Source organism: Hypomesus nipponensis, chromosome 3, assembly GCF_054491055.1.
Source record: "Hypomesus nipponensis isolate SF chromosome 3, ASM5449105v1, whole genome shotgun sequence".
Taxonomy (NCBI): Eukaryota; Metazoa; Chordata; class Actinopteri; order Osmeriformes; family Osmeridae; genus Hypomesus; species Hypomesus nipponensis.
Window position 1 is genome coordinate 16766859 of NC_140363.1, and position 26957 is coordinate 16793815.

The 26957-nt window shown below is 45.8% G+C and overlaps 3 protein-coding genes across 8 annotated transcripts in view; 2 read left to right on the forward strand and 1 right to left on the reverse strand.

The window, feature by feature from the left end:
* Positions 1-2012: 2012 nt before the first annotated feature.
* zfyve21 (zinc finger, FYVE domain containing 21) lies at positions 2013-6311 on the forward strand. Of its 2 annotated transcripts, XM_084680398.1 has the most exons (8): positions 2064-2240; positions 3001-3051; positions 3155-3323; positions 3771-3846; positions 4051-4142; positions 4563-4616; positions 5361-5491; positions 5886-6311. In XM_084680398.1, the coding sequence occupies exons 1-8, from the start codon at positions 2118-2120 to the stop codon at positions 5919-5921; spliced, it is 732 nt and encodes a 243-aa protein (XP_084536524.1). In that variant the 5' UTR covers positions 2064-2117; the 3' UTR covers positions 5922-6311. The 2 variants fall into 2 exon arrangements, with proteins under 2 accessions (XP_084536517.1, XP_084536524.1); XM_084680391.1 differs by lacking the exon at positions 4563-4616 and having other exon boundaries at positions 2013-2240.
* Positions 6312-7456: 1145 nt separating this feature from the next.
* The window catches only part of brf1a (BRF1 general transcription factor IIIB subunit a), a 29416-nt gene continuing 9915 nt past the window's right edge, over positions 7457-26957 (forward strand). For 3 of the 4 annotated variants that reach the window (XM_084680410.1, XM_084680427.1, XM_084680436.1), the window contains exons 1-15: positions 7457-7757; positions 8421-8634; positions 9843-9923; positions 11034-11207; positions 12282-12313; positions 13454-13526; positions 17574-17723; positions 18586-18679; positions 18981-19107; positions 19290-19329; positions 19443-19535; positions 20077-20343; positions 26190-26251; positions 26385-26466; positions 26556-26611. In XM_084680410.1, coding sequence (XP_084536536.1) covers positions 8451-8634; positions 9843-9923; positions 11034-11207; positions 12282-12313; positions 13454-13526; positions 17574-17723; positions 18586-18679; positions 18981-19107; positions 19290-19329; positions 19443-19535; positions 20077-20343; positions 26190-26251; positions 26385-26466; positions 26556-26611 — 1515 coding nt within the window. In that variant the 5' untranslated portion in view covers positions 7457-7757; positions 8421-8450. The remainder of the gene's footprint in view (positions 7758-8420; positions 8635-9842; positions 9924-11033; positions 11208-12281; positions 12314-13453; positions 13527-17573; positions 17724-18585; positions 18680-18980; positions 19108-19289; positions 19330-19442; positions 19536-20076; positions 20344-26189; positions 26252-26384; positions 26467-26555; positions 26612-26957) is intronic. The other variant, XM_084680419.1, reaches the window with a different exon arrangement.
* On the reverse strand, positions 13657-17079 carry LOC146300082 (BTB/POZ domain-containing protein 6-B-like). 2 transcript variants are annotated; one of them, XM_084680456.1, is made up of 5 exons: positions 16706-17079; positions 16194-16491; positions 15806-15896; positions 15596-15714; positions 13657-15102 (listed from the first exon to the last, which is right to left on the reverse strand). In XM_084680456.1, the coding sequence occupies exons 1-5, from the start codon at positions 16728-16730 to the stop codon at positions 14070-14072; spliced, it is 1566 nt and encodes a 521-aa protein (XP_084536582.1). In that variant the 5' UTR covers positions 16731-17079; the 3' UTR covers positions 13657-14069. The 2 variants fall into 2 exon arrangements, with proteins under 2 accessions (XP_084536582.1, XP_084536574.1); XM_084680448.1 differs by lacking the exon at positions 16706-17079 and having other exon boundaries at positions 16194-16680.

Sequence of the window (26957 nt, forward strand, 5' to 3'; positions counted from 1 at the left end):
GCTGTTTCATTTTCTCAGGATTGTCAGAAGTTGGCTAGAGATGCTAGTTTTGGTAAAACACTGTCTGCACTAGATGTATGTAATGTAAGCCTGTCACAATCAAATGCTTTGTCCAGTCACAAGCAGGATGATATTGTTACTATCTTAAGTTGTTTACCAATTTTACCTTCACTTATTTCTAGGGTCACCACTTGCTAAAACATGCTTCATTTGACATTACACTGACCGGTTAATATAAATTAAATACTGTACTTTGAGATTAAAAAAAAAAAAAGAAAGAAAAAGTTCTAATTTACTAGCATTTAATTTACAGTAGTTTGTATGCCCCATTCTTAAATTGATCTGATTTTATACTTACTGAAATGCTCGTACCAAATCAGGGTCGTTGTTACGTGGCGTTTATAGCGTCCCCTGGCTTGTGCCTTAGTGTGGTCTAAGCCTTCACACACTAGTGGAGTGTCGAAAACAAATTACATTTGACAATGTACCTTTTAGATCAGTGTGTATTCCCTGTCAACATGTTAGGTGTACTACCCTATGACGTCGGTTTGGGGATACTGGTTTGGGTGAGAAATTGTGTTTTAATTTATAAGGCTTTTAAAAGACAGATATCTGTTACATAAGAATGAGACAGCTTTTCGACCAGTAGCTGATTGAACAGCCAGGGAAAAGTTTGGGATTTGTACTGGAAAGGATTTCATTACGTAACATTTTGTTTACTAAACATCGGAATTTATATTTTGTTATTGAAGAAAGGAATAGTGGCGATTGCAATAAGTCATCGTTTTCTATGCAGAATGCATTTCTGACGACAGGTATCAGGTTAAATGTTCAGATTTGTTCTGTGTGCAATATGTTTTTAGGTATCAGATGTAATAGATCAATTTGTTGAACCAAAACAAATGTCTTAATGTTACAACACCCTGTACATCTTTTTAGTCTTTTTCCCTCCCTCTAGATCATGCAATTTAGGCATTGTAACTATGGTGAATGGATGTGGATAGAGAATGTTCCGTAGAAAAACGTTTAGGCGACTGTTGATCAGTCTGTCAATCATCAACCTGTTGTGTTTTTGTTGCTTGTCTGCACAGATACCCATTTATCCAACAAATTGAATTAGGATGGGCAATGTAACCTTTGCATTTTTGTCTGAATGAAGGAACTGCCATTTATTGTCACCCCAAAAAAATTTAAGCCATTTTTTATTTGCCCAAAATTATTGTAAAAACATCCACCTGACAACTATCTGATGGGTAGTCAAGTTTTTTTTTTTTTTTTTTTTTTATTGTTTGGTTATATGTCCGACTGGGAAGAATCACAATGAAATACATGTCTATGCAGTAATTTCATAAACAGCGATAGATGTGCATATTATTGTCCCAGGATAGTTAGTCATGAACTCAGCCCTCTGAACTCTGAGCCGCTGAAACCTCTACATGACGTCATCCTGATGACGTGGAGCTCTTCTTGTGTACCTGCTTTCTACTGCCCATCTAAGCCATCATCACTGTCCCCATCCTATAATGTTTATGTTGCTTTACTGGCGGAATTGTCTAAACTGTGGTGATGTGTTTTTTCTGAAAAATATTTTATCGCAAGAAAATGTACAAATGTTAAAATAAAAGGATCAAATGCTTGTCTTTGTTGAGCTGTATTTCTGTCCATAAAGTGGGTAATAATGAATAATGTATAAGAGCTGATTCCATTACGGGGTGACGCAAAATAAAGTTAATATGATCATAGTTTTATATTTTGTATATTACATTTGACCAACTATTGTAAACTTTTTGAGGGGACAAAAAAAATGACAGACAGTCGTTAGCGCATCCTATTGGATTTTGGCTGTAGAAACACTTCACATAAAAAGGCCTAGGCTTAACACACGCATTTTTATATTTAATATTTTGGCACCAAGTAATCTTGAGTGGCCCGTGCTGTTATTAATGTTTTAAGTTGCAAAAGTGCAGAGCTATCACTTTTGTGTAGTTTGGAAATCAAAACAAGTTAATCACATGACGTTTTCAGCGCAATTTCATTTGTCCAAAGCTAACGTCTATCAAATTGATGGGCGTGTTTTTGGAGTTTTATGGACAAGGAGAAGATCTGGTAGTGGAAAAATGTCTGTGCCTGATGGCAAGAAATTGGTGCGAAGCCCCAGTGGACTTCGAATGGTGCCGGAGAATGGAGCATTCAACAGTCCATTTTCATTAGACGAGCCTTTATGGGTCCCTGATAAAGAGGTGAGTATTCATAGTGTTCGTAAGAGGGCGGTGAAATCCCAGCGACCACTCGGACATCGCGGAATTGGCCCCCGGAATGGGCGTTGCATACCTCGGCTGTTGTCTTTCAGATAGCTGGACTTGCTACACCGTACAATCACGAGCATTGTTATAAACATTGCATCCTCATAGATAACTACTAGGTAATGTGCTGTATGGGGACAACAGTTTTGAATGTATTCACTATTTGCTAGTTAGCTGGCTAGCGTATGAAATGGCTAGCAAATACTCATTCTAGATTAGCATGCGGAAGCTAGACATGGAGCTCAGTTAGCTAGTGGCTAGCGACATAAACCACGCGACAACTGTTTTTGTAGCAAGTTTAAATAGTCCTGAATGTGTCAGTGGAATGTGTACTGTCCTTTTATTTGTACGGTGTACGATCTATTTCTGGTGGCCAGACAGGGTTAATTGACATGTCGGTGACAGCCACACCGTCAAGAACGTGTGGATTTGAGTTGGAGAACAGTAAAATTGGGTTGGGCATTTTACGATGAACCGTATTAAAACGATCTGTGGCCTCTTGAACACTTCGCCGGCTCTATACCCATGTCTTTAGTTAGCTAGAATGGTTTCCACTGCAATTACCACTGCCTAGTTGCATTACAATCAGAGGTTGGATGAAAGGTCTCCCCATTGTCAAATTCGTATCAGAGGTTTTTGTCCTGGGCATTGAACTTGAGTGATAAATACATTAAATAATGTCCTGGTCCTGTTGCAGTGCCCACGATGTATGCAGTGTGATGCCAAATTCGACTTCCTCACCAGAAAGGTTTGTTGTGCTTCATTCATTTATTCAAAATACATCAGGAATGATGTAGGAATAAGAAACCCAGAGATTAAAGCTCTCCCTGCTCTGTGTTGGCACCGTGCAGCACCACTGTAGACGCTGTGGACGTTGTTTCTGCGACAAGTGCTGCAGTAAGAAGATGGCCTTGCCCCGGATGTGCTTTGTGGACCCAGTGAGGCAGTGCGGAGACTGCAGCCAGGTCTCCCAGAAGGAAGTGGAGTTTTACGACAAGCAGCTGAAAGTGCTCGTTGGGGGTGAGTTTGAACAGATTTCATCAGTAGTTACAGCACAAACACTGGTACAGGCTGGTCTGTGTGTGCAGCAGACAGTCCGGATACAGTCTGTCTGCCTGCGGGGGGAGGGCATATACTGTATTTTACTGTCCAGTTCATCCCCTTCTCACCCCAGAACGCTCTGCCCAGGTTGGAGGGTTGATGCTGGGATGTAGGGTGGTCAGTCTAGTGTGGTTATAAATAGACTCTTCCGCTCTGCATCACTCAGCCAAGCCCTAAATGAAAAATCCATTACCAGCATGTTGGGTCTAGGTCTAGTGTCAGTTGGAAATGAAATGCTTGGAGCATGTTGGAGCCAAGAGGTTGTGGCGGCATTATCAGTGCCCGTCAGTGTAGGGTCTTCATAGTAGAAGGGATGCCATATTAACTGTGTGTGTGTTAAGGGGTCTCTTGTTCTGTCCTTGTCAGGTGGGACATTCATTGTCACTTTAGGCACGTCAGAGAAGTCTGAGGACATGATGTGTCGTCTCTCCAACAACCACAGGTACGGTGAGAGTTTGAATTGTAACCGCTTCTCTCCTGTCTTCTCAAAGCACAGAGGGGAAATGAGCAGAGCGCAATTCCTGTTGACGGGGAGATTAGCTTGGCAGACGGCGTTCCTCCAGTTTGACGTCCATGTTGACTTAAGCTTTTTGACTCAAGTTTCTTTTTCGTGTCTGCCTCAATTACTCTTGTCTTTTCTTCTCAGGTATCTCTTCTTAGACGGGGAAAGCCATTTTGAGGTGGAGCTGTCTCGGATTTCAAGTATGCAGGTGTTGACTGAGGCAACAACACCAGGAGGTAAGGCACTAGAAACGAAGATTTTCCATGTTTCCATATACTAGACATGGCTGAATCTCTGTAAAACATCAACAGTACAGCTCACAGTACATTGCAAGTTGTCCACATGCGGACACTTAGTCAGACTATCTAAAAGAAATGTTGAAACAGTCATATATTTCATAACGATAGGCATGTAATAGGTAGGTCGCGTGTGACACAGTTTTAGTGAAGTGCATGTCGTCTGCAGTAGAGAATTGCTTCTACTAAGTAGTTAATTGGTATAATAGTTTATTTCTGATGACTTAGTGAATGTCTTATATCAGCCCCTGTAATATATCTAGCAGTACAGGTGTCTTGCTTTCTGTATTTTCTTTGTATTAACACCCTCTTTCCCTCTCTCTCACTGTTGGTGGCTTGCCTTCTCTGTTGTGGGCATAGAGATTGATATTCTCACTTACACCAGTCTGCTGGACAGTCAGTATATCTCGGAAGGTTAGCTGGATTCATCTCTGTGTCCTCACATCCCTCCCACCTCCAGTTCAAGTGGTTGGATTGAACTTTGCCCTGCATGCACATGTATAACATTTACATTGAGACATATGGCAGACGCTCTTATCCAGAGCGACTTACAGTAAGTACAGGGACATTCCCCCCGAGGCAAGTAGGTAGGGTGAAGTGCCTTGCCCAAGGACACAATGTAATTTGGCACGGCTGGGAATCGAACTGGCGACCTTCAGATCACTAGCCCGCCTCCGTAACTGCTCATCCACCCGACTCCCATAAACTCTACATTTAATCAGTACTGTAGGTCAAAACCCATCTCCTGAAAAGCCTCACGCATGTTCTCAGTTGCATGAGGGAATCGTGTATGATTGTGAATCTCGAGATAGACTTTGCCCAACGGACTCTTGTTTTATCCGTGTTTCAACCTAAATGGATCGAAACAATCTCTTTTTAAGGTCATTGTATTCACCTTGTTCAGAAACTCATTCGATTTCCTCATTGCTGTTTTGTAGCATGTGACATTGTAGTTCATGGCATGTAACGTTAGTCTGTGTTTGATCGATTTGTAATTGTGTTCATCCTGTGATATGTGAAATGTCATCTGTGTAAGTGTCATCGTCGATGTATGTCAGTTATGAACCTTAACGACAGATACCGTAACCACAGTTGTCTGGCCCAAAACGTGATCTCATTTGTGACTTATCGTTTCAACCGATTGGCTGTTGTTCTCAGGGGGAAACACCAGAGTCTGTGGCATGCTGCTCCACTACAAACCCACGGGCTCCCAGGACCCGGAGCAGCTACGCATGGAGGTAGCCGACGACAAGAAGACTGCCTCAGCATGGCTGGCTGCCATGCACAAGGTACAGCCCCTTTAACCAGGATTTGTTTGTGTCTGTACATGGTGGTGTAACGTTACCTTTGCAGTGTTCTCAGGTTATCTTCTAGCAATAATTAGTTACCTTATCATCGTTGCTATCCCAGGGTGTATCTCTCCATGATTCATTTACAATTAGTCATTTAGCAGATGCTCTTATCCAGAGTGACTTACTTACAACTTGATACAGGGACATTCCCCCCAAAGCAAGTAGGGTGAAGTGCCTTGCCCAAGGACACAACGTAATTTGGCACTTGCCCGGGAATCGATCTGGCAACCTTCAGATTACTAGTCCGGTTCCCTAACCACTCAGCCATCTGTTCCCTCCATCCTCACTGTTGATTCGTGACTGTTTGTGTGTCCTTGTGCTCTGTTGACAGGCTGCCAAGCTGCTGTATGAAGCTAGGGACCAGTGAGGTGGTGAAGAACCCGAGAGAGAGAGCTCCCATCTAACAGAGTGGGGGGGGGCAGCACAAACCCAAGTCTTTCCTTTCCTCCAGTCTGACAGGATCTCCTACTGCCTAAAATACTTTACCTTTGGTCACTCGCTTGAACTGCAATGGTCAGTTTTCCCTTCATGACCATTCAAGTGAAATAATGTTCCCATGTGCTTGATGTAGGATCTGAGTCACATGGTTCAAGTGAAGTGTCTTTTGTACATACAGTCTATACTTAGCTTTCAGCTACACATTTGCAGATAAGCCATTAGACCACCAAGTCTAAGGGAACCACAGAATATTCACTGATTCTAGTGAAATGTGTACACACATACACACTTTAATAAATGCTTTAAGTGTAGCCCCATGTATTGAATTTTGTATGAATTATTTTGTTAAATATTCCTATTTTAACACAAAACGCTGTCTATGTATGTATGTACTTTTTACTGCTAAAGTATTACTATCGTTTTTGTAGCACTTGGGGACAATACATCCTTTTTTCTTACACTAAAATTATGATGTGAACATTTTGTTTCTATGTCAGCTGGTTTACTTACCAGTTGTGTAACTGAATTGCACAGCCACAAACCTTTTTAAGAAAGTCCTTAATTTAAGTACACTAAAGGAAGGTCAATGAAATGTTTCATTATTTTGGTTTTACAGCTTTCACCCCACTTTTGTCATACTATGCCAAAAAGTATATAAGTTCCATAAGATAATTATTTCCAATATGATTTTTTATTTATTTTAATAGTGCATTGTTCACCCACTACTGAATGTACACGGTTTTGGGTTTTGTCTATTAGGCCCATATTTCTGAAGAGCGATACAACTCACATCCATATTTTGATACATCTCTATCAAGGCTACATGATTCACTTGTATGTGTGATGACTATGAGTCCTAATCATACACTGTATGTACTTAATGTTCACCTGTGTCTGAGTTTGAAATGTTGCACTTGACAACAATGTCAATTTGATATATTCGGCAAGTTTTAGTATTACTGCACTTTATGGTCTCCCTTTATAGAGTAATCGTCTCTCCATTTTTTTTTTATCAATGAAGAAAGGTTTACACCGTTTGATTCTAACAGAATAAAAGTGTTTGTTACCACAATTTGTTTTGAAACGTGTCCCCTAGAGATCACACGTTCAGATTACGCTTTTAAGTGCTGTGACCAACACTAAATATTACAGGTGTTACATACTTCTACCCTTTGAGACATTCATAAAAGCATTGTAAACATTGCAGTGTGGACCTTTAACATTGCGTTAGCCGTCGCTGTATACATTCATCGATTTAAGTAGGGGAGCTTGTTTTAACAATGTCATGCCGTGATCGGCTTTTGTGTAATTTTGGTCATCACATAAACACATATTACTTGATGCACACACACACACACACACACACACACTAATCTATCAGATACATTTGTATGTCTATATAGGTTGGTTGAAGTAAAGAACCACCTTTTTAAAATGGTCTCACCCTCGTCCAGCTTATTGGACTGATCCACACAGCATGAAAAAGCACATGTTGGGCGTATGTTAGAAGTAGTGAATCGCTAACAACTGGTCTTTAACTGCAGGAAAGCTACAATGCTGTGGGTTATTATGATGTAGCAACATGCTACCTAACCATCTAAACACACGAGTATGTTAACGTGTATACGAATATCACATACGAGTGACAATTAAAGTAAAAGAGACAATCCGTTCAGAGAGTACAGGGAAGCTTCTGCGAGTCTGACACGCGCTTGGAATTCAGCTCGGGAGGCAAGCTTCACTGCAATCCTGTACTGTACGTTTGGTGCGTATATTTAATTTAGCTACACGAATTGCTTGTTTTAGCATTTCTTAATTAGCTAGGATAATGCAAATCACTATTGCAGACACCCTGTCACCACGCATGGTTTAGCTACATGACTTAGGCTAGAAGTTAGCCATAGCTAGTGGGTGGATATCTTTAACAGGCTGTCAGTCCAAGGTAGAGTATTCATTGGTTAGTTAGCCAGCCAACTTGCTTGCTTGCTTTATAGTAGTGGCGTTAGTTAGTCAAATTCAAAGTTGAGTCATTCATATTAACGTCGCTAGAGACTGGAGAAAAATAGGATAGCTAGCTAAGCTAATGTTATGCTGTCTGTGGCTACCACCAGACTGCCCACCATTGCCACGTAGCTCGGAGTTAACAAAACGGTTACCCTAAAACTGCTACTGATGACAGAATCTTTCCCAACGCTAGATGTTTAATTCCCACTCATTTTATCCAGTCAATGTAAAATGCTGCAGGGTAATTTGTTACTCATGTATCGGCATTACTCGAATAACTCACTAAATAAAATCATCAGCGTCATCTTGATTTTTTTCCCCTTCAGCAAAAGCCTAGCAATACTGTTGTCTACAACAATCTACACCAGCCATCCTTCTGTGCCTCCTCTATCCATCTCAAGGAGGTTGGTCTCTCTCTCACCAGGCTGAGGAGCGTGACCGACCTCGTCTCGCCATGAGCTCCAAAGTGTGTAAGAACTGTGGGGGCTCCGACATCGATGTGGACCAGTCCAGGGGCAATGCGGTGTGCATGGGCTGTGGGTCTGTCCTGGAAGACAACATCATCGTCTCCGAAGTGGAGTTTGTGGAGACGGGAGGTGGAGGCTCCTCTGCTGTGGGGCAGTTTGTTGCTGGAGACGGTGAGTCTGAAGTTCTGTGTCTCTTTGGCATTTGATACTTTTTAGTCTCTCGTTAGAGACAGTTGAAGGTTGGAGAGAGAGAGACACAGAGAGAGAGAGACACAGAGAGAGAGAGAGACACAGAGAGAGAGAGAGACACAGAGAGAGAGAGAGAGAGACACAGAGAGAGAGAGAGACACAGAGAGAGAGAGAGACACACAGAGAGAGAGAGAGAGACACAGAGAGAGACACAGAGAGAGAGACACAGAGAGAGAGAGAGACACAGAGAGAGAGAGAGAGAGAGACACAGAGAGAGAGAGAGACACAGAGAGAGAGAGAGACACAGAGAGAGAGAGACACACACACAGAGAGAGACACACACAGAGAGAGAGACACACACACAGAGAGAGAGACACACACAGAGAGAGAGACACACACAGAGAGAGAGACACACACACAGAGAGAGAGAGAGAGAGACACAGAGACATGCAGCAAAGAGGTCGACCCGGATTTGCTACCTGGATGCCCCAGTTCTCACTTTTAACTGATATCATCAACGCTCTAAATAAACGTGAATCAAACCAGCACGCTATATGTTGTGTCTTGCTTTTGACTCTGTAAAAAAATGCTGACATCCCCTCTACAACCATATCCTCAGTGATGTGGCTCAACCCTTTAACCTTTGGGGGCTTCTCTTTTTAGCTGAGGCTGCAGAAGTCAGTGAGTCAACTCAGATGGAGACAGATTGTGATTGGTTTTGGGAACTTGCAAATGTGCTTGCACTTCTTTCCAACTAGAGGGCAGCGCTGGCTAATTTAGCGTAGATCCACATGAACTCCATGGATGTGTCTGTGTTTTATTAGTCGCATGCTCCGAGTAGCATAGCGTTATCAGGAAATTGAACTTTTTATGACCTAGCAAGCATCATCTACAGTACACAGTTCGAAATATATATAAATAAATACATATGTATCCATCTTATAATATCTATATGATGTCCCTGTTTCTTCTCTGTATCTTCTGTAATATTTGTATTTTATATTGTAAATTACGGCAACTTTATTGTATATTTTATTTTAATTCTATTCCATTTAGTATTGCTAGTTTATTTACCCTTAGTAAAGGTTAGACCACATATGTTTATTGTATGCACTTTCCTGCCAAAGCAAATTCCTTGTCTGTGCAAACTTTAATGGCGAATAAATCCCTTTCTGGTTCTCTGTCTCTAGCTACTGGAAGGAACCCCACCTTTGGAGAAGGGTTCTACACTGGTGTTGGCAGGGAGTCACGGGCCCAGACATTACAGAATGGTGAGTCCGCAATATTTATTTTTATAGCGAAGTAGATTTCAATCACTCTCTGCTCTCATAGTCGTAACAATAATACAAACTTAAGCAGTAATGTCTTATGTCCAGCAAGAGCTCAAGAGCTTTGAATGGAAGGAGCTTGAAGGTTGAAGAAATGTATTTTAGTCTGGTTCGATATTACTACTATCTACTTACCAGGAATATTGAAAGAATGATTGGAAGTTAGTGTATTGATTGGAGGCTTATACTAGGCATGTGGAGGGGTAAAGGTCTGTTGGGACACATTTTAATATGGTGCCTTTTGGCTGCTGAACACGTATGTATGTGAGACTGAGAGACAGACAGACATGTGGTCAGGAAGGAGGAGTGTACAGACCAGGGATGGGTCCCTGTCATGCCTTCTGGACTGTCTATAGGCAGATTTACAGCGTCTGAGCCTTTTCTACCGCTGTTTGAACCAAATCAGTGCTGTGAGAGTCCTCATCTGCTGCGTAAACATCTCCAGGCTCCAGACACCCTCCCTCTCATTCACCACTCCGTGATTAATGTCCCTGGAATCTCCACGAGAACAGTCCACCAGGTTGCTTTTCTCATTACTGGACAAGATACCATATGTTCTGCTGTGGTTGCCCTAGACGTGGTTACCAGACGTCATACATGTTGGCCGGACGAGGACTTGTAATTTATCCGAGTTTCGCGGCCGTTTAAAGAATTTGTCTGTGTTGGTCAGGGTTTGAGATTGTGTCTCTCCAGAGTTTGTGAGAGAGTGGACGAGAGAATAAGAGGACTAGGAGGAATCTTGGAAGGTATTGGTTTGAGGAAAAAAAAAAACTGGGATTTTCAGTAGTGCGTGAATATCAGGAAAACAATGTTTTCTTCTTGTCATGGTCACCAGGTGTAAACACAACGCTTGGGGACACACCTGCATCTGTGTAATTCCAAGCCTCGGGATTCAGTGTTGAATCTGTCATTGTTATAAGTTCTTTGTTCACATGTTTGTGGATTGTACAGAAGCTGTGTGTGTGATTTTTGTCCCTGAGGATTGTACAAAATATGTGAATGTACGTGCACACTTTTTGGGTTTGTAATATCGTTCCTTTTGTTTGTCTCCAGGGAAACGTCAGATCATGTCATTGGGTCACCAGCTGCAGCTGAACCAACACTGCCTGGATACGGCCTTCAACTTCTACAAGATGGCTCTGGCTAAACGCCTGACTAGTGGACGCAAGTCTGCCCATGTGATCGCAGCCTGCCTGTACTTGGTCTGCAGGACCGAGGGGACCCCCCGTATCCTTGTCCACACGGAGGGGGGGGGGGGGGGGGCGGGTGGGGGGAAGAATCATGATTTTATCGTGACCACTAAAAGCTAAGTCACTTGCAGCAAAACAGAATGGATCCAACGGCGAACGATCTTCCTTTGATATCACATCGCAAATGTTGAGCTCTCACAGCGTTGTGTCGGGTTGAACTTTGACCTCCCACCCCATCGCCCATGTCTGTCGATTATGTGACGTTTGAGTTTCACAAGCAGGGCGGTCTATCTGCAGTAAGAGGGATGGAAAGGGAGCCTTCCAAGTGCGTTGTCTGCTGGACTGCAGGAGAGTGTGGAGGGGGAACGAGAGGGACGTGTTGACAGATAAATATAGCGTTCCTGACTTCCTTTAACTCAGCTGGGTCTTTAAGTCTGTCTGCAGTGCTGTCGAGAGGGAGGGAGGGAGAGGGGAAGGGGAAGGGGAAGGGGAAGGGGGAGAGGGAGAGGGAGAGGGAGAGAGGAAGAGGAAGAGGGGGAGGGAGAGGAGAGGAAGAGAGAGGGAAGGATAGAGAGGGAGGGAGAGGAGAGACGGCGTGTCAGTGCCGATGTAAAGGCCTCCTTGAAGAAGGCCCCTGAGAAAATCTGAGACAGATGAGCGTGCTGTCTGTTGTCCCTTTTTTCTGTAAGCGACCACAGTCACCCTTCACCAACGTTCCCCAATTTGAGGACATGTGCAGAGGGGGCCGCTGTGTTCCCGACTCTGAACGAATGAGTCATATGTAATCTCCAGGCTGTGTGGGATTATCTTTTCCGTCTCATCAGTGACGGTAATCCAGTTTTGATGCGTTAAGAGGGGCGTTTCTGATCCTGTCTGCCTTCCTGTGGACAGGTGTCACGACAGACTGATCCATGTAGGTGTGTGGGATGGGGGTGGGCTCCTGCCTGCCTTCCTCAAGGATAATGGGGTCTGAGGCCAGGGGGGGTGGATGTGGAGGGGGTCATAGAGCAGTCAGGTCAGCCACAAACTGTATTTTTGGGATATTTAGAATGCTTTGACAAATGTAATGACTTGCAATTGTGTGGATTTATGACCTTGACCCTCCCTTTAGACATGCTGTTGGATCTCAGTGACCTCCTTCAGGTACATTTAAATCATGTATTTTATTATTATAATCTGCTATATATGTTTTTTTTTTTTTTTTTTGCATATAAAAACATTCCTATACATCGAGTATCCCTTAAATCAAGCTACAAAGCTACTCATTCTGTGCCGTTGACCACAATGACTACATCCAACCACACAAAGACTGGAGGCTGCAGTCATTGAGTTCTGCTATGCAACTAAAGCAGATGACAGCAGATAAATTTAGGCTCACATTTGTCTGCGTTTTTAATGGTTGCAGATCAAGATTGAGACTGGGGCGTGGTGGTGGTGGTGGTGGGGGGGCATTTCTCAGAGCCACAGCTGGTCAGTTGTTTTATTTTTATGCTCCCAGCTGTCTTTGGGGGGGGATGTCTCCCCTTCCCCCGTCATTCCCCCACGCTATGGGGAGGCTGGGGAATGGATTGGAGGGATGTGTGCCTGACCACGGTTGGATTAATGGTGCTATGGCTAGATATCCCCACCAAACCCAGCCACTGGGGCCCCACCCAGGCCTGTGGCCGTGGCTAATGGACCCACTCCCTTTACAAGGCAGTATGACCCACTCAGGATCCCCACCGGCCGCTAGACTAGACCAGGGTTCTACTTTGCCCTATTGGGCAACATCTACCCTCGTCTGGGGTCCTGGTAAAAGGTTCCTCACAATACAATCTGAAAAAACCCCACCTTGACTGTGGGAATGATGGTGTCAGAGTAGCGACACATTCCTTCACCACCACCTTGCTGTTTTTGTGTCCAAATTCCTGAAGGGGGACGTTCCTCCCAGAATAGCATGGGGTGTGCCCTCCTGGCTAGCGCCCCAGGAGGGGGGGCTGAGAGGGAGAGTGTCTGGTGGGGTCCCAAAACCTCCAGGGAATGAAGTCCTCCTCGCCTGTCTTCTCTGTCCTGGAGAGAAGCTGTGCTCCTTTTGAATCCCTTTCACTCTGTTTATACACCTTCAGATTGCCCCCACATGTTTCAGTGTCTAGTGTGTAACTCAGGAACTTGTACTTGATGGGTGACGCACGGGCGAACTATTTAAATCGGTTTGTTTACACACACGCATACATTACCACCCACCCAATGTTTGTTCTCGTTCCCCTTACTCCCTAATCCCTCCATCTGCTCCCTCCCTTTCAGGTGAATGTTTATGTCCTGGGTAGAACGTTTCTGGTGCTGGCCAGAGAACTCTGCATCAACGCTCCAGCTATAGGTAACCACCACCTCTCATACTGAACTCATGTCTGTGACCAGGTTGTAGTTCTCCTCAGCTCGCCTAGAGGGCGCTGTTACACCAGAATCATCTCGGCAAGAACTGGCTTGGAAGAAGCGTAATGAAAAGATTTCACACACAGATGAGTTTTTATAACAACGAACAGTGACATGTCTTGGCCACATAACTTTTATGATTTTGTTCAAGTTGGTTGCCTCGTACATAAACATCTGAGTTTACCAGCTTCAAGCTGTAAACAAGTCAACAGCAATTTACAAAAGAAGCACAACATTGCAGAGGCCGTCCACTTAATTTCGCACATAGGACAACTTTTTGCAGTGTCAATAATTAAAATAAAAATACATTCTTAAATTAAATAAGATAAAATAAGGTTCCTTCACTTGAAAATAGTCTTGCAAGAGTATCAGTCCTTTTTTTGTGAAATATTCTACTGTCTTGATGCTACGTTATTTAGAAGTGTGTGAGGTTTAGATCCATAGTTCATCTCCTCTGTCCACCACCTTGAGTCTGGACCAGTCCAACTCATGCATAGAACACCAGTTCTGGGATCTGCCCCCCCTGCACCCCGGTGCCATTGGTACTGTCCGAGGAGCACTGGAACTGAAACGTCACTTTCCCGCACTGCACTTCCGTCATGCCTTCCTGGCCAAAATAACTGAGTTCGTTCCCATCTAGGATGGCACTTACTGTGTAGAAGGCATCTTGCTCCACCTGAACCGGGTGCTCGAACCACACAGGGAACGTGCTGCTCGACCCATCAGACACAAACCGGGTCATGTTCTGCGCCAGGGTCACCCCCTGCCTCTTCAGTTCAATCTTCACGTTGTACTCTGCCTTGCCTCCGCTGGAGCCGTACAGCCCGAGTCCGGCGATAAAAATCCGCTTGTCTACCGCGAACTGGATGCTATCGCAGCGTCCACGGTAGCGCCACTGGTTGCTGCGGTAGGCCGAGGACTGGAAACGGTGGCACTTCTGGGGGACCAAGCCCTTCCTCTGAGGCAGGGGGAAGTCCAACTGGGGCTTGTTGGCTGCCGTGTACCACAGAAACACGTTGTGCGTCTCCTCCAGGGTCAGGATGTCGGACTGCGCCGCCCCGTCCGCAAACTCCTCCAGCGTCATGGTGGGGACGCGTACCAGGTACAGAGCCTTGCCCAGCACGGCCCTCTTGTTGCCGGAGGTCGCCCCTAGCCCCTGCCTCTTGCACTCGGACGAGGCCCAGTTCATCACGGCCTCGAACACCACCACCTCCTTGGTGTTCAGGGTCTCTCTCTGGAGGATGATCTCCAGAGTCTGCAGGTCGATCTCGCAGAAGCCCTCCGAGCCCAGGGCCAGCTCCGCCTGGGCGTCGATCACCTCCCAGCAGCGTTGAGTCAGATCCGGTTCCTCAAACAGCCGGCTCTGGGACAGCAGCACGCAGGCGTTCCTGGCCTCCAGGCTGGTCTCCAGGAAGGTGACGCATGCCTTGGCCAGGGCCGGGACGATGTACTTCTTGGCAGCATACAGGGTGGCCAGCACAGTGTCAGCCTCCAGGTCAATCTCGTCACTGTACATGTACCTGGGAGAGGCAGGGGGGAGGGTGTGAAAACTGTCGTACTGGCAGAAGGCAAACCAACAGGACGACAAATCACTGCCCTGTTGCTTCTCTGTCTACCAAAATAGAAACGGCTTACTTGGCACAATCTCAGTCTGCCAAAAGAGGACAGCTAACTTGGCACTACCATGCTGTCCTTTCAAAGGATAAAAGAAAACGGCCATGTTCTATTTCATTGCCTTGAAATTACAAGTGGTTACAGAATCAACAATGGAGAAACACTTTGTCCCTGCTCCCTTGATGAAAATTGTTATTCGTGTATTAGAGAAGTGTTTTCAGGATGAACAAAGGGCAAGGAAAGCAGCAATTACAGCTCTCTATGCTGCTCTTCATAGCCTCTGGCTCTCTAGTATTTTGGCTTTTCACTCGTCTGGCTTTGGATGAGTAATACTCTCCTTTGAAGTGACACTGGGTTGGTCATTCACAAGGTGGGCCTGCGTGGGGGTGAGTGGCTTACTTCAGCAGAATTAGAAAAGCAGCAGGTTCCACGTCTGGGATGTGGATTTCGGACTCTCCCTCGGCGAGATCTCCGTAGAACATGGCGCAGAAGACTGAGCTGCCCACTGCCAGAACATACTGGAGAGAAGAACACCTGAATGAATGATCTGGTGTATGTGGACAGTATGGTTGTCAAACGTGTTTTTCCAGATGGAGTCGAGGGGTTTACCTTGTGTGCTGGCAGCCTCTCTGAATCTTCCAGGGGACCAACAATGAAATGAACATCAGCCATGAGCTCATTGTTAAACATCAAGGCATTCCTATAGCAGAAGAGAAGTGTTAATACAACACACTTTCTATGGTTGCTCTTCTGACAATTACAGCTGTCATTACAATTTTTGTACACACTATGACTTGGCTTGAAAGCACACTTTAGCTCTGGGGAAATCTGAGTCTGATGTTGAAAAATCTCTACACTGCTGCCATTACTACACAACTGTATCGAACAGCCACCTGTAGTCGTTGCAGATAAAAAAAAATGCTTTACTATCAATTCAACATCGGCACCCATAATTAATTAACTGAACGTCAGCAAAGAACTTAATGGGCCACAGTACCTCTCTCGTAACGTGGGATGGCTGGACTGCCAGCTCGTGGGATCGATATTGTTGTTGTTTATGTTCTGTTGGGTCGTCGGGGTTGTCGCTGTTGTGGTTGCCGACTGGGTGACCTGCACATCGTTTTTCTTGTCAGTAACCGTCACTGTGGTTCCGTTGTTGGGTAGGTTGGTGTTTGCGGTCGCTGGGTACAATTCTGCAGCCATCTTCTTCTTCGTCAAGGACAGTGTTAGAATCTCATAACATACTGGGAGTCTTCCCGAGTGTTTACCAGTCTTTTTAGACTTTTTCAGTGTTTCTGGAAGTAAAAGTAAGAAAGTCAAACACTTCATGATCCGACCATGATGGAGCAACCTGCAATCTGCCGTTGGCATCAGCACCAAGCGTTGGTCACACTGCAATAAATAATAGTAGCCTAACTAAGATTGTACTGTTGGTGATCGAAATCGTCTTTTTATATTTTACAAGCAATAACTAGGCTATTACTGTTTTGATACCGATTGTCTACTAACCCCGAATCAATTTTAGGAGCAACATCTAAATATCCGTCCCGGGGAGTTATATTCCAACTTCATGCAAAATATACTTTTTTTCTTTCTCGTCTCATCTTCTGTGCATTGCCTGTCCTTTCGCCGGTCCTTTTGCCGGTGTTTGTTTTTCCTTATCGAGCAAATGGTAAATCCAAACAATCTTTGCTCCGCTTGCAGTTTTAGTCCAGTGATTTTTTTTTTTTTTTTTTCCTCTGCAAATCCTGGCAGATGTTTTCTCCCCGAAAGCTCCTTATCAACGCAGACTAGGCGGGGGTCCTTCGTGGCGGCTGTGTGGATACAATGTGAATAGTAATTTGTCGTGTGCTGAGTTTTGGGTCCCGTCTATTTTTTATTTGTGGTGTAATCCTCTCGGACGCCCATCTTGCTGTTAACAAATCAGATTTACGGAAGCCGTTAACGTCAGAAGCTTACAAGCGCCTCCCCGGACGCTCTGCATGGTGCGTCTACCAATCTGAATCAGCGCACCCGCTGCAGTCACTGAAAATACTTTTGTTTTGAAACGAAACGCATATATATATATATATATATATATTCAAATTTGGCGGTGTGTTGGTATATTCATCATATATGTTCAAAGTGCAAACGTGTTTGCAAAGTAAGGCTGACTAATGACTGGTGTTTTACTAACAAGCATGAGCTAGTGGCGAAAAGGGTCTCGACAACAAAATACGAACTATTTAATCTAAATATATTGAATGATGTTGTGTCAAAATAAGTAATTAGTTGATCGTACGATGACAAGAATAGATGCACAAAAACGGCATTGAGACAACTTTTAAATCGAAACATTTTAAGTTCATTTTCCCCCTCCGTCTTGTTCCCCCCCCAGACCCGTGCCTATACATCCCCCGCTTCACCCAGCTGCTGGAATTTGGAGATAAGAATCGTGAGGTCTCCATGACGGCCCTGAGACTGCTGCAGAGGATGAAGAGGGACTGGATGCACACCGGAAGAAGGCCTTCAGGGCTCTGTGGCGCAGGTAACCAGGGTGACGACAAACCCCGGGTAACACCCATTGGCCACTCACATACCAACCTGTCTGTTTACTCAAGCAGTCTGTTATTCAGAGTCACATTTGGTCATGGTTACTGGATTACTTATGGCAGTCAACGGGTCCACACAGGCTTAGAAGACTATCTGAAGGTTCATGACGCTATAAAAAAAATGTTTTTTATATTTTATTCTGACTGGTGACAATTATTATGAATTCATCAGTTTACTTTTTCCTTTGCTAAACCACAGAACATTTACATTTAGTCATTTAGCAGACGCTCTAGTCCAGAGCAATTTACAGTAAGTACAAGGACATTCCCCCGAGGCAAGTAGGGTGAAGTGCCTTGCCCAAGGACACAACTTCATTTGGCATGGCCTGGAATCAAACCAGTGACCATCTGATTACGAGCCCGATTCCTTATCCGCTCAGCCATCTGACTCCCTATGATCTTCCTCCAAGACATCCTGAAACTAAATAACCAACTTCCTCTGACTTGATGTATATTTGCACCCATGGTTTGACTTTTCTGTCTTCCTCTGTACCTCGCCACTGCAATATCTGAATAATTAATTGTTTATCATCAATCATTTAGAAGGATTCACTAACACACAGAAAGGAAAGGTTTGGAAGAACATGCTACTCGATATAAAGGGATTACTTTTGAAATCGTCTGTGACATAACCACAAGCTAACAGCTTGAAATGAACAAAGAAAAAAGAGAAATTACAGCTGCATGTCGAAACCAGTATCCATCAATCTTTAATAACACAGTGAGAGTTATGTAACTTTAATGCACTCTTGACATGGTGTTCGGTTGGCTCCCCTTGACGTCTGGTCCTATTCGCAGCTTTGCTGGTGGCCGCTCGCATGCACGAGTTCCGGCGCACCGTCAAGGAGATTATCGGTGTGGTGAAGGTGTGTGAGGCCACGCTACGAAAAAGGTAAGAACTGGCGGAGTAGATATTGTGGCACCCAAGAGCCCCCCCCCCCCATTTATTTGAGCTGAAAGAGTTTCTATAGGAGAGCTATATTATACAAAATGCCATCTAGTGTAGCTAATCCCAACCCTGGTCCTGGAAGACCCGCTGACCTGCTCGTTTGAGATGTTTCCCTACTCTAACGCACAACCTTGTCAAGCTCTGCAGAAGCTTGGTAACGACCCATTCGTTTGAATCCGGTGTGTTGAAAGAGGGTCAAGAGGCTAACCTTCTGCATCTCTTCTCTGTCATGTCCCTGGTTCAGGTTGAATGAGTTTGAAGAAACCCCTACCAGTCAGCTGACCATTGAGGAGTTCATGAAGGTGGACCTGGACCAGGAGTGCGACCCTCCGTCCTACACCGCAGGACTGAAGAAGAAGAGGATGAAGGAGGTACGGAGAGAGGATGGATCTGGACGACCACGGCTCCTTATCCTTCATGAACATCTTTCCCCACCTGATGCTCCACCACACCTTTGAAATGTTTCAAGGAATGCGTTTCACTTCTGGGTGTTTGTTTCTGCAGTGTGTTCCTTCTTCCAAGCATCACTGTTTTTGCCCTCTGTCCTTCTTAGCTTGAGATCGAGTTGGAGAAAAAGATCGAGGATGTTCAAGGTGTGGTTCAGCTTATCCAATTCAGACTTTTGAAGGAGAAAGAGGAAAAAAAAAAAAATCTGAACGTTTTGGTTTATTTCAGTTGTGGAGTTGACTGGTCGTTCTCTCCACAGGCGAGGTCCACTGCTACCAGGATGAGATTGAGATGGAGTTGGAGATGAGCAGGCCCAAGTTGAGAGGGATGTTTTCCTCGTATGCCAAAAGCGGTAAGCTGCCAAGGGGCCCCGTTGAGTTTGGCAGCCATGTTCTCCAGCTCGGGAACCCCCTGGAGAGAAGCTCCAGAACCCAGCTCTGGTTCAAGGAGAATCCAGCTGACTGATGCACATCCCTGAAACTTTGAGATGGTCTTTGATAATAGATTTTTTTGAGGCACAATTCCATTTTTGGCTGATATATAGATGGAGATCTGATGATAGTTTGTGGTGGCTATCTACATGGTCTACATTTCCCAACCATATTTCCCCCTCAAGTTCCCCTTATCGCAGCAAGGCTCAGTGGGGCGTTTACAGGCTGGGATGCAAGCCTGTTGGTATATTATGAACACTATAATGGATGTAATTATTGATACCGGAGTGAATCATTGCTATTACATACCTCCAATTGAGATGCCATTTCAGCACAGCCTGAACAAAAAGACTCTAAATGTCAGTTTTGATTAGTTGACATTCTCCGTCTCCTTCGACATTGTCCTTGGGTGTCACGTGTCTTTTTGTTAACGGCCAACTGTCTCTCCCGCTCGTCTACCAGACCCTCTGAGCAACGACGACGCGTCTGCTTCCGAGGTTCCTGATTCGGACGACCTGGAGGACGAGGAACTGAAGGCTGTGGCCCAGCACCTCAGCCAGGGCCTGTGTGACCAGGCTGACTCCGGAGAGGACCAGGAGAAGGAGGACGACAAGTGCTTTCAACGTCAGGGCCCTTCTCTGGCCTCCATTCTGGGACCCCTGCCCACCGCGGCCAGCCTGGGCCTCGACGAATCCATCACAGAGTGCATCGGAGAGGGGCAGGAGAATGGTGAGCTAGGTTACTTGGATTCATTCCTGTTTTTAATGTATTTATCGAGTTTTTTCCTTCCTCCTCACATTTAGATATTTGCTTTGTTCACACACTTGTCCCTCCCCTTCCCCGCGTGTGAATGATCACTTCCTGCCTCTGACAGGGTTTGGAGATGTGACAGACGAGCCGTCAGCTCTGTCTGTCCAGATTGCGGGGGATGGTGTTCATGAGTAACTGAGAAGTGATGTGAAGGTAGGAAGGAAGGGTTTATCAGCTGCGTTTAGGAGACGCCCTGTGTAAGACGTGAGGGAGGGTCTAACGTCACAGGCTCAGACGCTGTGGTCACACCAACCGTAGGAAGGAAACATCACGACTCCTCGTGACGTCACCTTGACCTCCGCCAGGGGAGTAGATGAGGTTCAGAGAGACGGCACCATCATAAGATTAAAGATGATTCACAGGCCTGAATCATATGCTTTCAGATTAATGGAGGGTTTTTATTTTTATGTATACACATGGTACCATAGGTTTGAGTCATCAGATCTCCATGCATCTTTGTAGTGTTGAACTAATTCTTCACTCACTCAAACTAGCCTGTCCGTTGTGAACCTGGAGTCAGGTTCTTCATTAGGTCGTCTGGGTTCCCATGTCCAACCACGTCCAGAAGGCTGATTAGAGAAAAGCAATCCTCTGTTAATGTTTCTGTTTGTGTTCGGTGCTGCTTTCATGGCTCTGTGTCTCACTGAGGTCTGGTGGAGGCAGGCAGACAGCTTGTCATCCTCTCCTAATTGTGGTGCACAAGGGAGGGGCAGAGATCCTAGGCCTCCTTCAGATCAATGTTTGAAGTATTAAGTGGACAGAGTAGGCTACCTTTTCATTACAGCTCTGTCTTTCATCTGTGCGTGTGTGTGTGTGTGTGTGTTTGAGAGCGCCTATGGTTTTTCTGTGGAGTTCAAACTTCCAGTCTGTGTCAGATCGTATGGATGAGGCGTCTGCTAAATGAATACACTAAATATCTGTAAAATGCTGTTTTAATGTACATGTTTATCTGTAAAAACAGCTACAGCATTGTTTGCCACGGTCTGAACCACTGTCTGCAACTTTAGGACAGTTTCAGTAGGTCAGTCTCAGCACTGGCTTGTAGCATTTAAAGGCAGCATTGATTGAAGACCTGTGTTTTCAGTATGGCACTTAGTCCAATCAATGACATTTGCCCTGACCTTAACTGCCTGGGCAAGCATTATCCCCTCCTGGCACTCTGGCTTTTTATAGACTGAGAATGTGAGGACCATTTCAAGTGTGAAGCACTTTGATTTTTGACCAGCCCTGTACTTTGGAGGGGGCTTGCTGGGCTGTGAACCTACCTGGTGTCACACCAGATGTAGTCATTTGAAAGGTGTAGCTGGAAGCTCATATTCAGCAATTGGCCTTATCATTCAAGTATTCTAGACAGAGTTCCCTTCAAACAGAACATCTTTGGACACATTATATAGCCGTTACACAAACCGAGACAAACAGCTACGTGTTTGTGTGTGACTGCTCTTGGCAGACCAAAAGCCTCTCTGGTGACTCAGTTGTGGCCTTAAAAGTTTGAGACTGATGGCTACAGAAAGTCATTCAAGGTTGTAAAGAATGAAATGCTTCTATGGTATCAGTGACAGAGCGACTGAACACTGCCACCTTGACAAGCCTGGGGAGGCTGGAATTACTAACACAACGGCACAACGCAATAGCAGCAAGGTCAGGTCCCAGCTAACCTCGTCACTCACACACACACATACACGGCTGGAGCTCATTCCATTCATTTACCCCCGACTTTCCTCTGGCTGCTGGAGATGTCTGGGAGGGGAGGAGCTGATGGTGGTGGAGGGGAGGATGGAGGAGTTGGTGGAGGAGCAGGTGGAGGTTGAGAAGGTGAACGGATCTGGAAGAGCAGGGGAAGGCAGAGGTGGTAGAGGAGGCAGTTCTGTACGGGGTCTGGGGTGGTACAGTAGGGTGGGGCAGGCATGGCAGATGTCTGCATGACCAGCCCCTCTGGGGAGGCCTGGGGTGGAGACCCCCAGCCAGTCACCCCTCCAGGTCACAGTAAAACAGGAGATGAAGCCATGCTACCCTCCCTCGGTGATCCCCTGTGACTTGGCCGTGATGTTGTGAATTCTGCATGAGGACTGTCTGTCTCTGTCTGTGTGTGTGTGTGTCTCTGTCTGTGTGTGTGTGTTTGTGTGTGTGTGTGTGTATAAGGAGCATGTCCCTGGCCAGACGCTGCATCTCTGGCTCTGACACACGTCAGACGAGCCACAGATGATTGGATATGATCCATCTCCCAGGCCGGCTGACTGGAGGGGAAGGCTGCGAGTCTGATTGGAGGTGACGCACACCGTTTACTGGGCTGGAAGTCATGCCCCCTCCCCCTTCCCCTGGTGTGACGTCACAGAGTTGAACCCCCTTCCACATCCTCCTGGTCTGGCCACGGAGCATGGATGCATACTCTACCAATGCTGTCATGGATATTTAACGAGTGATTCATCCACAAGGCTGCTGGTGTGAATAATGACTTGAGTGGTGTGTGTGTTCTAATGTACATGCTTGGGTAAAGTGTACTGTACACATAACGCTGTACTCTTAACTGTTGGACTTGGTAACGCAGGATGGATTTTCTTTATCACCATTCAAGGTTAGGAACTGGAGCTTGAGAACAGTGTCTGGTGAATGATTACCCATCTCTCGCCATTCCTCCTTCTGTACCTCCCTCTCTACTTCCCTCTCTCTCTTTTTCTCTCTCCCTCTTTATCGCTCCCTCTCTACTCCTCCCTCTCCAAGTCCCTCTCTACTCCTCCTCATCTACCTCCCACTCCAAGTCCCTCTCTACTCCTCCTCTCTCTTCCTCAACCTCTGTGTGCCTCTCTCTCCCTCTCTACTAATTTTGCTCTCATTCTCTACTCCTCCTTCCCTCCCTCTAACTCTCCATACCTCCCTCTCTAACTCTCCATACCTCTCTATCTTTCTCTCACCTCCCTCTCTAACTCTATCCATACCTCCCTCTAACTCTCTCTCCCTAACTCTCTCCATACCTCCCTTAAACTCTCTCTAACTCTCTCTCTCTACCTCCTTCTTACTCTCTCTTCCCCTAACTCTCTCCATACCTCCCTCTAACTCTCTCTCTACCTCTCTTGTCCCTCTGTCTTTGGCTCGGGGCAGTGGAAGAGGCTTGAGGAGGAGCAGGTGGTTGAGTGGGAGGAGGGTCTGTCTGGGCGCTGTCGAGGTCAGGGAGGTCACCTTTTAATGGTCTTTTCCCAGTCCTCCTCCCGTGGCAGCCTGAATATCACACTGCGTTTATTTCCTCGTCTGTTCAAGGAACAGAGCAAGATCCAGTCCTGTTTTTCCTATCTAGTCCTTACGCCTGGCGGACAGGTTTGAACTTTGAGAATGACGCGGCATGTCGTGTTGCAGGTTGGAGGGAGAAGCGGTGTTCGATATGGAGCTACAATAGGAGCGCCAATACCCCGACTTCAATCCCTTGAAGTCTGGGTACTGGTGAGGGTGAACACCATGTCACCCTAATGATTCATCCTAGGATCACACAAACTATTGAGTCTTTGTTTTCTTTGAGTCAGAGGGGGGGGGGGGGGGGCACACAGGTGCAGAGTATCAGCAGACATAAACTCTTGACATTCCCTCTAATTTGCTGAATCTGGTAGTTTTTTCTTCTTTTTTTTTTTTTTTTTTTTTTTTTGGTCTGTCTTTGTTCTTCTTCTGAGAACACTAAAAATGAAATCATCAAGGAGACAGGATCAGTGAACTCCTTCGTTCTTCTTCTCCCTCTGTGTTTTCTCTCCATGTTCAGAAGGCCAGTTCCACCTGGGGGAGCTGCGTCCTCGGGGCACTCCTGGGTTTCCCCCTCGCACACCTGCACGGTCACGCTCCTGTTCTCTGACCACATCACTCAGGAAGTCAGCTGGGACGAGGCATTCTGTGGGGGGGGTTGGGGGGTCCGGGTGGGTGGGGGGGTGGGTTAGAGGTGTGGGGTAGGGGGGTCCTGGTGGGTGGGTGGGTTAGAGGTGTGGGGTAGGGGGGTCCTGGTGGGTGGGTGGGTTAGAGGTGTGGGGTAGGGGGGTCCTGGTGGGTGGGTGGGTTAGAGGTGTGGGGTAGGGGGGTCCTGGTGGGTGGGTGGGTTAGAGGTGTGGGGTAGGGGGGTCCTGGTGGGTGGGTGGGTTAGAGGTGTGGGGTAGGGGGGTCCTGGTGGGTGGGTGGGTTAGAGGTGTGGGGTAGGGGGGTCCTGGTGGGTGGGTGGGTTAGAGGTGTGGGGTAGGGGGGTCCTGGTGGGTGGGTGGGTTAGAGGTGTGGGGTAGGGGGGTCCTGGTGGGTGGGTGGGTTAGAGGTGTGGGGTAGGGGGGGCGAGGTTGGGGGGGGGGGGTGGCTGGCGCTGGTTTCATATTTCTTAGAACTGTAGTGAGATATGGTGTTTAGCTGGTACACACACACACACTACCCCCCTCGCTTTGGTTTGGGCAAGGTCCAGAGGGACATTCTGTAGAAAATATTCAGTTCCTTGGAAAGCGCAGGCTGTGTGATGGTATCTGCACAGCTGAGATGTTGCCAAAAGGGCTGAGGCTTCCTCACTCAGCCCAGCCCTGCAAAGGCGTTACTGGGGGGTGAGGGGGAGGGGAGGGAGAAGGACGACAAACATGCTATTATGAGAGCTTTTAATGAGCAGTCAGTAAATCTGCCTTCCAACATGTGTTTTGATGCCATTTTTGCGTGTGAAGATCTGTCAGTGAAACGGTTACTGTTGTTGTCTGCTTTCTATCCTCACAACGGTTTGTCCCTCTTCTATTCAGGGACTGTCTGATATTTGTGTCATAGCAACAGTGTGTGGTGCTCCTCTGTAGAGATGTGTGGTGTGCGTTTTTTCTCTTTAATCTCGGCCCCTCTCCTTTGGGCAGTGTGTTTCTGAAGGCTCGTAGGCCTGGTCTCTCCCTCTTATCACCTCCCCACAGTCACTGCACTGACGGAAGCTACTGCACAAGCCTGTCCCTGGGAGATTGTGACCTATCAGTGGAGTCCATTTGAGAGACTTCTCTTAAGAGAAAATCTTCTACGGAAATGAATGAACTCCTAGATTGCTGCCAAATCCTGTTTCTTATTCTCTCATGTGTGCGCTCCTCCTGTCTCTCCTTAATTAACTACAAAAACCTGTGTGTGGAAGTGTGTGACAGATGTTTGATGTGCGCTCCTGTGGGGAGTTGGTGAATTCGTGCAAGAAGGGCCTTCTGAGGATGTCAAAGAACGAAAACTGACTGAAGTTAAACGACCCACATCAACCTATCGCCTGCCATCACACTACCTCTCATGATGGCTTGTTCCATTTGATTAAGTTTGATGTCTGAATGGTTTATCAATGAGTGATAATCTACAGGTAAAAAGCTAGTCATCTTTTTTTCGAGCAAGCCAACCATTCAGTCCTTTTGTTTCCCTTATCAAAAGTAATCAGGTTTCCTTTGTGAGAATATTTTTCCCTTCCTTTATTTGTGTGATTTCAGGATCCTTCTGACTCAGATAAACAAACGCTGTTGTCTCACTCTTTCATTCTGGAGTAATCAAGGAGAGAAACAACCTTGAGAGTACAAAATGGAAATGTCACGCATTGTTTCATGAAAATGGTTGCTCAGCATCTGAAACTAAAGCGAGCAGCAAATCTATAAAGCATATAAGAATTGAAAAGAGGCCCCTTAAAAGTAGACAGGCTTAAACCTGAGTTAAGCCTATTAACTGTTCTTATCAGTTTTTATTTACTGCAAAGAAAAAAAAAAAAAAGTGAAGTTGACGTCCTTGAACAAAATTATTCTTGTGACTTTCTCTTTCAGATGGAGCCACAGAGAACGGAGACTTGGACCTGAGTGGAATTGATGACGATGAGATTGAGCTGGTGTGTATCTGAGGGGTCACTGGGCAACGCGTCGTCTTCACAATACCCACCTGCGATAGGTTCACTGCACAGGCGGTAGAAAACACCTTTTAAAATACTAACCCTGCCTGGTTGGACTTCCCTCTCCCCACAGTATCTCCTGAACGACAAAGAAGTCAAAATCAAGACTGACCTGTGGATGTTGCAAAACAGCGATTACTTGAAAGAGCAGAAAGGTACATTTCCTTCTGTTGTATGACACTTTTTATATGCCGCCCAACCGACTCTCTGCCAACTTTAGCAACGCTGGCATTTTGACTTTCAGAAAAAGCGGAGAGGATAGCCAAGGAGAAGGAACTGGGGATCTTTAAGGAGAGGAAGGTAAACCTCGTCAGTGTTGGTGAACACCCCAGCAGAAAGACAGGCCAAGCTCTGTTCTGACTGGGGGCGTCTTTCTCTACTTAAAGGGGGTATTCTCTGGTTTTACATCAAAACTTTGGCAGAGCGGAGGCCCTTTGTTGAGGTCTAACATCTGTTCACTGTTTTTAACTGGTTGGATTAACTGCACCGCAACCAGTATCTAATAAAGTGAACAGGCTGTGACAGAGCTTAACCAGCATCCGTATGCTGTTGTCTTTTCGGGGGGAAAAAGCGTTTTTTATAATGAGCCCCTTTTGTTTACCATCATGAGATTATCCTGTTACAGTTTACTAGGATTATTTAAACT

Coding starts and splice junctions, on each gene's coding strand:
- zfyve21 (XM_084680391.1), top strand. CDS start 2,013: ATGACGTTTTCAGCGCAATTTCATTTGTCCAAAGCTAACGTCTATCAA. Junction 3,847..4,050: donor CGTCTCTCCAACAACCACAG/GTACGGTGAGAG, acceptor TTTTCTTCTCAG/GTATCTCTTCTTAGACGGGG. Junction 5,492..5,885: donor GGCTGGCTGCCATGCACAAG/GTACAGCCCCTT, acceptor CTCTGTTGACAG/GCTGCCAAGCTGCTGTATGA.
- LOC146300082 (XM_084680448.1), bottom strand. CDS start 16,567: ATGCCAACGGCAGATTGCAGGTTGCTCCATCATGGTCGGATCATGAAG. Junction 15,897..16,193: donor CATCCCACGTTACGAGAGAG/GTACTGTGGCCC, acceptor CTTCTGCTATAG/GAATGCCTTGATGTTTAACA. Junction 15,103..15,595: donor GCTTTTCTAATTCTGCTGAA/GTAAGCCACTCA, acceptor TGCCTCTCCCAG/GTACATGTACAGTGACGAGA.